The following is a 13,936-nucleotide window of genomic DNA, read 5'->3' as shown; positions in this document are numbered from 1 at the left end:
CACTTCTTTGGGAGTTATAAGAACAGCTGAGCAAGTGTGCATGCTGGGTGTTGTAGCTTCACAGCAGCTGGAGTGCCAAAGGTTGCTGCACCCTAGATCTACAGGCGAGCTTGGTGGTTATCACTGCGTGATAACATCATCCAGATCCACAAGTGACTGTGGCGGTGCGAGCACCTGGCAGCAGAGGTATGTGCCTAGGTCTTTCGCTTGTGCTCTTGGCACTAGCATGCACCACCATCCATTGTGCCTGTGTCCTGCTCTGCCAGTGCCTCAGGTCTCTTCAGAGTCTACCAGCAGCCCCGGTGCTCTGACATACCCACCTGAGAGCTCATCTACAAGGACGTAACTTTGGTGGGCTGCAATGGTCACGTGATGGATGGCAAACCCTAGTGACCAGCGGCACAGAAACAGCAGCAAAAATGTAAGGGATTGTCCCAAGATCAACACTATTTACCTATCCATACTTGACCCAGAGAACACTAGAACATGGTAACCAAGGTGGGGGCCCCAGTGATCATGTACTTGAAGGGGACATGTATGTTTCTAGTAACGACTTGCATTTCCCATGCAATAACAATTCTGGGTAATCAATTCTCGTGACTCTATATTGTACCATTCCTCAGGGGCGGACATACCGCCTGTGCAGCTGGTTCAGCTGCACAGGTGCCCAGCGTGGGAGGGGGTCCTCCAATTAAGCTGTCTATGCATCTACAGGACGCACAGACAGCTGATTGTAATGGTGAAGCAGAGAACCGCACGCTTCACCATTCATCATCACACCTTCCAGCATGTAGAAGGGGCACACCTTACTATCTGACTTCAGTCTCAGGACGTACTGCGTCCGCAGCTCTGAGGAGCAGGGCCAGGGCAGCACATCCTGACCTGCATCTGCACATATCTGGACATAAATACTGTGAGGGGCACATTTCTGGACATAACTACTGTGAGGGGGGATAATATCTGGGCATAGCTACTGTGAAGGGGCACATATCTGGACATAACTACTGTGAGGGGGGCACATATCTGGACATAGCTACTGTAAAGGAAGCACATATCTGGCCATAACTACTGTGAGGGGGCACATATCTGCCATAACTACTGTGAGGGGGGCACATATCTGGCCATAACTACTGTGAGGGGGCATATATCTGGCCATAACTACTGAGGGGCACATATCTGGCCATAACTACTTTTAGGGGGCACATAATCTGGCATAACTACTGTGAGGGGGGCACAAAATATCTGGCATAACTACTGTGAGGGGGGCACATATCTGGGCATAAATACTGTGAGGGGGCACATAATTGTCACAATTACTTTGAGGGGGCACATAATCTGGCATAACTACTGTGAGGGGGCACATATCTGGCATAACTACTATAAAGGACACATAATATAGCATAACTACTGTGATGGGCAAATAATCTGGCATAACTACTGTAGTGGGCAGGTATCTGGGCATAACTACTCTGAGGGGCAGATATCTGGGCATAATTACTGTGAGGGGGCAGATCTCTGGCATAACTACTGTGAGGGGGTCCATATCTGTCCATAGCTACTGTGGAGGGGGCACAATGTGGATATTACTACTGTGTGCTGGCACAAAGGGGCAAACATTACTTTGTAGGAGCATTAAGAGGACATTAATACGCACCACAGTATCTGAAGGGTTTCCCTTATCTTTGATGCAACTGATCGCCCCTTCCTCTCCCTGTAGGATTGGGGGAAGATGACAAATTGGGGTCCCTTCTGCTGCCACACCTCATTGTATTAATCTTTACCAATGCCCTTTGTTTATTTCTGTATGTGTGGTTGGGGGGCCCAGGCACATTCTTTGCACAGGGGCCCTCTGCTGCCAGTGTCCGCCCCTGCCATTCCTCTATTATTCCTACTAGAACTTATGAACAAATTACTAGTAATCTGCAATAAAGGTCCAGCGGGGGGTTACCAGTTGACAGCACTGATTAAATAGCATCAGGCTGTGCAGTGACACCCCCACCTGGACCTTCACTGCAAACTGCTAGCAAGTCATTCATAACTAATAGTAGAAATAAAAGGAATGGTGCAAAATGTAGTGTTATTACATGGGGGGGGTGCAAGTAGTTTCCGAAACAGACAAATCCGGAGAGGTGGTCCTCTTTAACGACATGTGATGTGATAAATATTGATCTTAGGACAAACCGACAAACCCTTTAAACCTCATAAAATCACTGCAACAGTGCTCTCCGAGGTACCGACCCCCTCAGAGCAACAGTGACCTCAGCTAAATTTAAAATGTTATGTAGGCCTTCATATTAACTATTTGAATTACTGTAATTTTCGTATTCCTCATCGGCTAAAAATACTCCTCAAAAATGGTAAGAGGAGTATTTTTACTCTTCCAGAAAAAATGTAGCGCGACCTCTGATAGGGAGAGATTTCCCGGCCCTGTGGCCTTCTATGAGAGTTACTGATACCCATGAGTGAGGAGTAAGGCCAGCAGAGTGACCTTGTTCAGGAGGAAGGCCAGAACCCTGGAAACCTGAGGCCGAAGGGCAAGCCGTAGGAGTGACCGCCACTTCGGTGGAAGAGGGGGAGACAACCCCGCTGAGTGTAATGGTGGGAGACGTGGAGGACTTGCTGCCCGGTCCTGAATTGGCAGACCTCAACTTCTCTGGTAAAAATTTTGGCACAGCACAACACTGGGATCCAACACTATCCCCGTCCTGGGAGAATGTTGTAATAGTCGATGGTGAACCACAACAAACTGTGGCCGAGTCGATGTCTCCTCGTTTTGTGGTTCAACAGAGTATGCTGTATCAGGTAAACCAACTACAGGGTGAGCATATTGAACAGCTGGTGGTGCCCAGGGCATATCGCAAACTCTTATTGGAGCTAGCCTGCCAACATGTCCTTGAGGGTCATCTGGGAATGCAGCAAACATAGGACCGTATACTACAGCAGTTTTACTGGCCCAGTAAGAGGTGTTTAAAGTCTTGCCCGACCTGCCAGAGAACTATCCCCCAGCACCTTTTCCGCTGTCCCTTAGTACCTCTCCCGATTATCGAGGTTCCATTTGAGCGAATCGCTATGGACCTTATAGGCCCAGTGCCAAAGTCCGCTAGAGGGCACCAACACATATTGGTCGTCCTAGACTACGCCACTCGGTACCTGGAGGCGGTGCCACTGCGACATACATCGGCCAAACTCATAGCTAAGGAGTTAATGGAGATGTTTTCCTGAGTGGGGTTACCTAAAGAGATTCTGACCGACCAGGGGATCCCTTTTATGTCCAAGGTCATGAGGGAACTCTGTAAGTTGCTGCAAATAAAACAGCTACGAACGTCCGTTTATCATCTGCAAACTGGCGGCCTGGTAGAGAGGATTAACTAAACATTAAAAAACATGTTAAAAAGGGTGGTGTCCAAAGATGGGTAGGACTGGGACCTTCTTCTGCCCTATCTCATGTTCGCAGTTCGAGAGGTGCCCCAAGCCTCTATTGGGTTATCGCCCTTCGAACTGCTTAATGGCAGACACCCTCGCAGTCTGTTGGACATAGCCAAAGAGATGGGAACAACAACCCACACCGTATAATAGTGTTATTAAATACGTCACCCAGATCCAAGAATGGATGGAGACAGTGTTGCCTCTTGTTAGGGAGCATATGGAGCCCAGAGTCGGGTTTATAATCGGCAGGTTCGGATCTTTAACCCGGGAGATCGGGTTTTGGTTCTGGTACCGACTGTGGACAGTAAGTTCCTAGCTAGATGGCAGGGGCCCTACGAAGTTCTCGAGAAAGTTGGAGGAGGCCAGGGAGTTCGTTAGTAACCCCACAGTATTAAAAGGCAAGAAAATGCCATAATCGTACTGACCGGGAGAATGAAAGAAACAGGTCATTTTTACCATATACAAAACAAAACAGAAAAATAAAAAAGTTGTGGCTCTAGGAAGGCGTGGAGTGAAAAAAAAAAGGAAATTCGCAGGGTTCTCGAAGAGTTAATTATATGTGCCCATTGCACTACTGATATCCAAGATAGAAAATCCATTAATTAAAATATCACATGTGCATATAATCATAAAAACTAATTCTACCTACACTACTGCACATGTCAGAAAGTAGACTAGAGGCTCAGTTTGTACAAATTCCAAAGCATATGTCAGACATACACATTAGAAAAAGAGTGGGGCGTGATATTCGATCAGGGCATATGCAGACTGCATGTCAGACATGCTCAGAGTAGATAGAGACTAACAAAGCCACGTTAAAAAAGGGACTATGTAAAATGCCCACAGTTATATGTAAGCATATTATTTAGTATGTACAACCACACTAGTTCTAAAATTATAATCACATATTGTGCTGCCCAACCCTGGTCCCTAATACAGGGTATGTGTGTGTCCATTAACAGAGCTTAAGTACCAAGTAATGTAACATGACATAATGTATCGATGTATAATGGGCCATACTGGGGGTCCCAAACCACCACAACCCAATATAGACTAGTACAAATGTGGGAACCCTCTGCAGCTGCACAGATGTGCTGTGTATATGTGTACGGGATCTGCAAGGATGAATTCATACCCAAATCGGTTGAAAGTGCCTTTCACATAGATGAGTGGGCACAGAGAATGCCACGAAAACATTCCCCAGACCATAACACTGCCACCACCAGCTGTGTTCTTCCAGCAATGGTTGCAGGGTGTTTGTTATCTGTTGTTTCTCGCCTGACACGCCAATGTCCATCCGTTCAGTGAAGAAAAAACATGACTCATCAGAGAAGGCAACCCTTTGCCAATGAGCAGAGGTCCAATTCCGCTACTGCCGCGAAAATTGAAGCCTTTTCTGCTGATGCAGCAGAGGTGCAGTGACCATCCGTCTGCTTCAGAGCCCCATACACAGTAGGGTTTGCTGAACATCTGGTATCTCCTGGTTCATTTTGGTGGTGAGCTGCTCAACTGTAAAATGTCGGTCTGCCCTTGCTCACCTTCGTAGCCGATGTTCACCTCTCACATCAATGACACGTGGTGTTCAACAGTTTCCATACGTCCACTCATGATACACTTTCACCACAGCAGCACGCGAACAGTTGACAAACTACACAGTTTCTGAAATACTGCCACCCTTGGCTGGAAAGCCAGTAATCATCCCTTTTTGCAAGCCACCATACAACACGGAGGAAGCGCCGTATTCTGGCTGGCTCATAAATTAGGCGCATCCTCCGGCAATCTGTGCTTCTAAACAGAAATCCACAGCAGAAAACTGGTGTAAATGAAATTCTGGTCACGCCTTCTTCCTGACTTCTGGAAAAGTGGTGAGGGCAGCGTCAAAAATACGCTATTTTTGACTATTAAGAAAAAAAAGTAACAAACACACAGTTTGAGGCTTTTTATGGACAACTTTCAGATTAAACTAAATCATAAATCTCCCCATAATATAAAATACATAATCATATTTGGATGCCTCCTTCCTGACATGCTCAGTAGCATTGTAGACGCTAACGACTTGTGTGTGCGCGTTTGAATTGCTGGATTAGGATTAGGGCTGCAGCTAACGATTATTTGAATAATCGATTAGTTGCCGATTAATTTCTACGATTAATCGATTAATCGGGAAAAACGACAAAATTACAAAACAGAGAGGTTTATATGATCTTACTTGAAAAATAATCAAAGGCCATATTAAAACAAATTGTGGACGACACTATTATGGGGGATCTGTGGACGACACTATTATGGGGGATCTGTGGACGACACTATGGGGGATCTGTGGACGACACTATTATGGGGGATCTGTGGGTGGCGCAGTTATGGAGAGGGGGATCTGTGGGTGGCGCAGTTATGGAGAGGGGGATCTGTGGGTGGTGCAGTTATAGAGAGGGGGATCTGTGGGCGGCGCTGTTATGGAGAGGGGGATATGTGCACTGTTATGGGCATAACAGTGCACAGATCCCTTTCCTCATAACAGTGCACAGATCTCCCTCCAGATAGCAGTGCCATACACAGACCCCCCCCCCTCCCCATAGCAGTGCCATACACAGACCCCCCTCCGAATAGCAGTGCCATACACAGACCCCCCCTCTCCCCATAGCAGTGCCATACACAGACCCCCCCTCCCCATAGCAGTGCTATACACAGACCCCCCTCCCCATAGCAGTGACATACACAGAGCCCCCCCCTCCCCATAGCAGTGCCATACACAGACCCCCCCCCTCCCCATAGCAGTGCTATAGCTATACACAGACCCCCCCCCCCCCCCCCCCCCCCCCCCCCTCCCCATAGCAGTGTCATAGACAGATCCTCCTCCCTCCCCATAACAGCCCCGGCCCCGATGCTTAGTCGGACTTATCACTGCATATTTATTTTACCTTTTACAATGACGCTCCAGTAGCAGGCAGAGCGGACGGCGGCGTAACGTCACTCACTCACGTGACGCACCTGCTCCGCCCACTTCATGAATGAAGGAGGCGGAGCAGGCGTGTCACATGAGTAAGTGACGTTACGCCGCCGTCCGCTCTGCCTGGCTGTTACAGGAGCGTCATTCTAAAAGGTAAAATAAAGATGCAGAAAAATAAATAGCAACAAATCGTCGATTATTCGATAACTGGATTCGTCGACAACGAATCCAGTTATCGATTATAATCGATTACATCGATTAATCGTTGCAGCCCTAATTAGGATTCTGAATGGATGAGCGATTAATTGATTATTGCCCGCACTGTTTTTATGATCATATGCACACTAGGGATTCATGGATTTTGTACTGTTAATATGCTCCACACATTGGTTGTGCGATGGGCACATACGATTTTCATGATGAGTAGCACTGTACAAATATAATTCTGTATTTTATGTCATGTATTGTATTTCGATTACACTTGATTCATGAATGTAACACTTAAAGAGCACATGTCACCACAAAATGCAATGAATCGGAAAGCACCATACTGTAGAGCAAGAGAAGCTGAGCAGTTGGAGATATATTTTTGGGGAAAATATTGAGTAAAACATGTAATTTATAAATGTATATCTTTGCTTTTTTGACTTCCTGTGAACAGCTATTGGTACAGAGAAGGGGTGTTAGTAGTGAGTGACAGCTATCTTTCTATACACACAGTGCTGTCAGTCACTGATAACACCTCCCTCCTGTACAAATAGCTGTTCACAGGAGGTGTACAACGCAAAGATAAATGGATAAAATACAAGCTTTACTGACTCTTTTCTCATAAAACTATATATTAATCTCTAGGATATGCCATCAATGATAGGTGCCACCTCAGGAACCCATACCTATCTGTAGAGCAAAGCCCGCAAAGTGAGGGAAGTGGACCGCACATGAGCAACCTCCATTCATTTCTATGGGGCTGCTGCCAAAAATAAAACTGCATTGTGTTTATTTTCTAATTCCACCCCATTTGAATTTTTTCCAGCTTCCCTCTGCATAGTATGGGTGGCAGGATCCAGCCTGTTTCTGGTATTTGGGCTTTGAAAACCCCAGTCACATGTATAAAACTGTAACATGTGGTGGAGTGTACCACATCTGAATATGATCTTATTGTAGTAATTTATTAGGTAGTCAGTCTTTTTTTAAATATGTCTGCACATTTCCTTAATAATCAGTGATGTGGCTACATATGCTGAATCTGCACACTTCTGTATATCCAATGTAAAACATCTGTAAGGCTACATGCACGCGACAATATGTGTTTTGCGGTTCGCAAATTGCAGATCCGCAAAAAAAACTCATGACGTTCCGTATGGCATCCGTTTTTTTTTTTGCGGATCAGTTTTTTTGCGGATCCATTGTAATAATGCCTATCCTTGTCTGCAAACTAGAAAAAAAATAGGACATGCACTTTTTTTTTGCGGAGCAACGGAACGGACATACTGATGCGGACAGCACACGGTGTGCTGTCCCCGTTTTTTGCGGACCCATTGGGTCCGAATCCTATCCGCAAAGAAAACTGAACGGACACGGAAACAAAATACGGTCGTGTGCATGAGGCCTAAAACAAATTCTATAGAACTCTGTGGGTCGATGTTGCATCTTCATGTGTTTCATGTGCCTCCAATTTTATATGGAGGTCATTATGTCCTTACCACAGTGGAGCAGATTTATTTTGCTAAATAAACCACAAAACTACGGTATATATGAGATAAGGGGCTTAGCCAAAAGTGGCATATCTTGATATACACCACTTTGCGGCAGAATTTTGGCACAAAAAACTGCCATACAGTGTGTTATTGTGATTTAAGGCTGTATTAATAAATCTGCGCAGTGTGTTTTTTTTTATGCTGCAAAACTTTTCCCACCAAACTCCATTCCGATGCTGTGAATGTTTAAATGTGCAGATGCCCTATCTGTTGCGGAAATGCGTAGGCTTTAAACGGGGACAATGGATGTACTCTGTGGCACAATAGTATCTGCATGCATGTATAGCAAGCTAGTAATCTGTATGTGATATGTGAACCTCTTTTTTATGTTTTAAAATATATTTATTGAAGTTACAATATAAAGATATTTCAAAACAAGGCAAAAAAAGAAATAAGTCACAACATATTAAGTGTACATTTGTGTGCACAAAAAGAAAAGACCGGAGTCTCATATCCATATATACCACTGGTCAGACAAAAAGAAAGGCGAATATAAATAATAATATAGCATGTTACACCAACGGCGAGTGGCTACAAGGTAATACAGTATCAATGGAATAGGAGGATAGACAGGGCTCCCAAAGCTTCTCGAAGGCGGCAAATGTATAGGTGCTGATGGCACTAAGTCTTTCATATAAAAGTATCCTATTAGTTCTATCTAGGACTGCTTGAAAATAGAGAGTATTACACCTGGTTCACACCTGAGCGTTTTACAGCACGTTCCTACAAGTTCGCGCCCATAGACTTCAACGGGAACACGGCAAAATGGACGTTTGCGCGTTTCCGTCTTAAAAATGCGCGTACAGACGCGTGTTTCACACATGGCAACAGGCACACAGACTGATTGTGCTCCGCAGGAAGTCTCTTTCATTGGACACCTCAGTGTAGACATGGCTGTTTTTCATTGGATGCCTCTGTGATCAATCGCAAGAACGCGCATACGACGCACGTTCCCTATTTCCAAAAACTCACTGTAATACGCCCTGAAAACGTCCGACAAAAACGTGCATAAAACGCGTAGAGCTTGTTAAGAGCTCATTTGCATCCCTTCCCTCCCAGAATTCCAGAGGAGCATGTATGGCCTATAAGTCTCCTCACACTAATTAAGGTGCTCTCTCCCTAAGGCCTCTTTCACACGAGCGTGTCCAGATAAGGTCAGGATGCATTGTGGCAAACCCGCACGAGTAGGTACCCAATTGCAGTCAGTTTTAACTGCGATTGCATTTAATTGTTCAGTTTTTATCGTGCGGGTGCAATGCGTTTTGCACGCGTGTGCTAAAAAACTGAATGTGGTACCCAGACCCGAACTTCTTTACAGAAGTTCAGGTTTGGGTTCAAGGTTGTGTAGATTGCATTATTTCCCCTTATAACATGGTTATAAGGGAAAATAATAGCATTCTGAATATAGGAGGGGTTAAAAAAAAATTAACTCACCTTAATCCACTTGTTCGCGCAGCCGGCATCTCTTCTGTCTTGTTCTGTGAGGAATAGGTCACATGGTCCGTCACATGATCCATCACCTGTCACGGCGGACAGGAACTCAGATACACAGACAACCAAATACACAAGTGTCTAGGCTAGATGCTGGGGACAGGTCACCTCCTAGCACATCCCTGACTTCTCTCCCTATGCTGCTAAGCCCACATTCAGACCTTAATGGTAGGAATGAAGTGTCCTCGTGCCAAACACCCTAGAATCCCTGAGATGGTGAAAGGGGAGAAGGGGCAGAAGACACACAAATAGCCTAGACCGCAAACAACACAAACAGAAATCAAACTTATCTGAGCTGGAACAGACAATCCTTCCTTCCTTCCTTCCTTCCTTCCTTCCTTGAATCCAAGGCCAGACTGAAATCTATAACCCGCACGGCCCTCTGGGATTGAAGGCAATTTAAGCCAATGACCCCACCCAGAGCACATGAAGGAAGGCGGATCCAGCATGATTCCAAAACAAACAAAAGGTTAGACACGTGCTGCCAATCTGACAGACCTCCGCACACCGTCTGAGCAGGGCATGACATCACCATGGTAAAAGATCATGTGACGGACCATGTGATGAGCATAGTGACGTCATCAAAGGACCTATTCCTCACAGAACAAGACAGAAAAGATGTCGGCTGCACGAACAAGTGGATTAAGGCGAGTAAATTTTTATTTTTTTATTTTTATTTTTTTAACCCCTCCAGCCCTATTGTACTATGCATTCTGTATTCAGAATGCTATTATTTTCCCTTATAACGATGTTATAAGGGAAAATAATAAAGATCGGACCCCAGCCCGATTGTCTCCTAGAAACCGTGCGTGAAAATTGTACCGCATCCGCACTTGCTTGCGGATGCTTGCGATTTTCACGCAGCCCCATTCACTTCTATGGGGCCTGTGTTGCGTGAAAAACTCACAAAATAGAGCTTGCTGCGATTTTCACTCAACGCACAAGTGATGCGTGAAAATCACCGCTCATGTGCACAGCCCCATAGAAATGAATGGGTCCGGATTCAGTGCGGGTGCAATGCGTTCAACTCACGCATTGCATCCGCGTGGAAAACTCGCCCGTGTGAAAGGGGCCTAAGGAGAGTTACTTCCCCCCTGAACCGGACACAGGTCTCCCATCCAGTTAACCAGTACTCTCTGCTCTGCCCTGATGAGGGGCAATCACCACGAAATACAGACGTGGACAAAATTGTTGGTACCCTTTGGTCAATGAAAGAAAAAGTCACAATGGTCACAGAAATAACTTTAATCTGACAAAAGTAATAATAAATTAAAATTCTATAAATGTTAACCAATGAAAGTCAGACATTGTTTTTCAACCATGCTTCAACAGAATTATGTAAAAAAATAAACTCATGAAACAGGCATGGACAAAAATGATGGTACCCCTAACTTAATATTTTGTTGCGCAACCTTTTGAGGCAATCACTGCAATCAAACGCTTCCTGTAACTGTCAATGAGACATCTGCACCTCTCAGCAGGTATTTTGGCCCACTCCTCATGAGCAAACTGCTCCAGTTGTGTCCGGTTTGAAGGGTGCCTTTTCCAGACTGCATGTTTCAGCTCCTTCCAAAGATGCTCAATAGGATTGAGGTCAGGGCTCATAGAAGGCCACTTTAGAATAGTCCAATTTTTTCCTCTTAGCCATTCTTGGGTGTTTTTAGCGGTGTGTTTTGGGTCATTGTCCTGTTGCAAGACCCATGACCTGCGACTGAGACCAAGCTTTCTGACACTGGCTAGTACATTTCTCTCTAGAATTCCTTGATAGTCTTGAGATTTCATTGTACCCTGCACAGATTCAAGACACCCTGTGCCAGACGCAGCAAAGCAGCCCCAGAACATAACAGAGCCTCCTCCATGTTTCACAGTAGGGACAGTGTTCTTTTCTTGATATGCTTCATTTTTTCGTCTGTGAACATACAGCTGATGTGCCTTGGCAAAAACTTCGATTTTTGTCTCATCTGTCCACAGGACATTCTCCCAGAAGCTTTGTGGCTTGTCAACATGTAGTTTGGCATATTCCAGTCTTGCTTTTTTATGATTCGTTTTCAACAATGGTGTCCTCCTTGGTCGTCTCCCATGTAGTCCACTTTGGCTCAAACAACGACGGATGGTGCGATCTGACACTGATGTTCCTTGAGCATGAAGTTCACCTTGAATCTCTTTAGAAGTCTTTCTAGGCTCTTTTGTTACCATTCGGATTATCCGTCTCTTAGATTTGTCATCAATTTTCCTCCTGCGGCCACGTCCAGGGAGGTTGGCTACAGTCCCATGGATCTTAAACTTATGAATAATATGTGCAACTGTACTCACAGGAACATCTAGTTGCTTGGAGATGGTCTTATAGCCTTTACCTTTAACATGCTTGTCTATAATTTTCTTTCTGATCTCTTGAGACAGCTCTTTCCTTTGCTTCCTCTGGTCCATGTCGAGTGTGGTACACACCATATCACCAAACAACACAGTGATTACCTGGAGCCATATATATAGGCCCAATGGCTGATTACAAGGTTGTAGACACCTGTGATGCTAATTAGTGGACACACCTTGAATTAACATGTCCCTTTGGTCACATTATGTTCTGTGTTTTCTAGGGGTACCATCATTTTTGTCCATGCCTGTTTCATGAGTTTATTTTTTTACATAATTCTGTTGAAGCATGGTTGAAAAACAATGTCTGACTTTCATTGGTTAACATTTATAGAATTTTAATTTATTATTACTTTTGTCAGATTAAAGTTATTTCTGTGACCATTGTGACTTTTTCTTTCATTGACCAAAGGGTACCAACAATTTTGTCCACGTCTGTAGCTGTCTGCAGATGAGGTGCTGGCTTATTTAATATCCAAGTTATGTCTCAAGGCTTATTTTAAGAGCTGAACATTGACTTATAGGATAGCTGCCTTACATCTGATGGCATTAGAGGCAGAGCTTGTTAAGAGCTCATTTGCATCCCTTCCCAATTTAGGCCTCATGCACACGACTGTGTGTATTCTGCAAAACATGGATCTGTGTGCATCTCGCAATTTCCACAGGCCCATTGTCAAAATGTCTATTCTTTATGCAAAATGGACGAGAATAGGAGATGTTCTATTTTTTTGCGGGATGGACATGCCGACATACAGATGCAGTCCACACGTCCAGTCCACAGAAGATGCGGGAAAAAATTCAGTTGCGTGCATGAGGCCTTCTGCTGTAGATATTCACTACAGATTTCATCCTTTGCAATGCATAGGGTGAAATCCATGGTAAATACGTACCAAAATCTGCAAGCCTTCACCAAAATTTAGCCTTACTGTTTATGTGTTTATATTCACAGATAGTTATTATTTGCTAATGTTGCAATCTTACTGTTATTACAGGTAAAAAGTTATTGGCTGGGGCCTGATTATCTGCAAGAAGGTCCGGAGGGAAATGATATTCGCAGAACTAATGTGCCTGATATACGGGTTGGATATCGATATGAGACACTGTGTGAAGAGCTGATGCTGATCACACAAGCTCTGCAAAGCGAAGAGCTGGAGACCATCCCTGAAGAAATGCTGTGCATGGGCAGTAGACCGGACAGCCATTTCAAAGGAGAATACACTGGAATCTTAGGAGAGGAGAAAAAGAAACCCTAATACGATCAAGGAGACTTGAGGGGGCGCATTAGACATGTAGATGGCAACGCATAGGGTTCACCAAATGAAAGAACTGTAAATTTAAATTGTGTGCAGACTTTATCAATGTGAGAATGCTGTAGCACAGAAAGCATGACTGCTGATATCTCTTAAATGCACACTAGCGTTTTTCTTTTCCGGCATAGAGTTCCGTCCTAGGGGCTCAATACCGGGAAAAAAACAGATCCGTTTTATCCTAATGCATTCTAAATGGAGAGCAATCCGTTCAGGATGCATCGGTTCAGCCCCCTTATGTTTTTTGGCCGGAGAAAATACCGCAGCATGCTGTATTTTTCTCTCCGGCCAAAAATCCTGAACACTTGCTGGAATTGCTGCATTGACGGATTTGTTCTTCCGATCTGCGCATGCGCAGACCTTTAAATCTGTGAAAAAATAAATACCGGATCCGTTTTTCCAGATGACTCCGGAGAGACGAATCCTGTATTTTAATGCATTTGTCAGACGGATCCGCATCCGTATCCGTCTGGCAAATGCCATCCGTTTGCGTCCAAGTCGCCGGATCTGGCAGGCAGTTCCGGTGACGGAACTGCCTGCCGGAATCCTCTGCCGCAAGTTTGAAAGTACCTTTACATGAAGTGAACTTCAACATGAACAAAGCCTTAAAAAAATCACAAAAAGTAAGAAAAAAAGAA

At 44.7% G+C, this 13,936-nt stretch overlaps 1 protein-coding gene across 7 annotated transcripts in view; it reads left to right on the top strand.

Annotated features, from left to right (window-relative positions):
* The window catches only part of AMPD2 (adenosine monophosphate deaminase 2), a 272,744-nt gene extending 259,221 nt beyond the window's left edge, over positions 1 to 13,523 (top strand). For all 7 annotated transcript variants that reach the window (XM_044288314.1, XM_044288315.1, XM_044288311.1 and 4 more), the window contains exon 18: positions 12,984 to 13,523. In XM_044288314.1, the coding sequence (XP_044144249.1) occupies positions 12,984 to 13,244 (261 nt within the window). In that variant the 3' untranslated portion in view covers positions 13,245 to 13,523. The remainder of the gene's footprint in view (positions 1 to 12,983) is intronic.
* The last annotated feature ends 413 nt before the right edge of the window (positions 13,524 to 13,936 follow it).

Source organism: Bufo gargarizans, chromosome 3, assembly GCF_014858855.1.
Source record: "Bufo gargarizans isolate SCDJY-AF-19 chromosome 3, ASM1485885v1, whole genome shotgun sequence".
Lineage (NCBI taxonomy): Eukaryota > Metazoa > Chordata > Amphibia > Anura > Bufonidae > Bufo > Bufo gargarizans.
The sequence above is the reverse complement of the archived record's forward strand: the minus strand, read 5'-3'. Positions and strand labels throughout refer to the sequence as shown.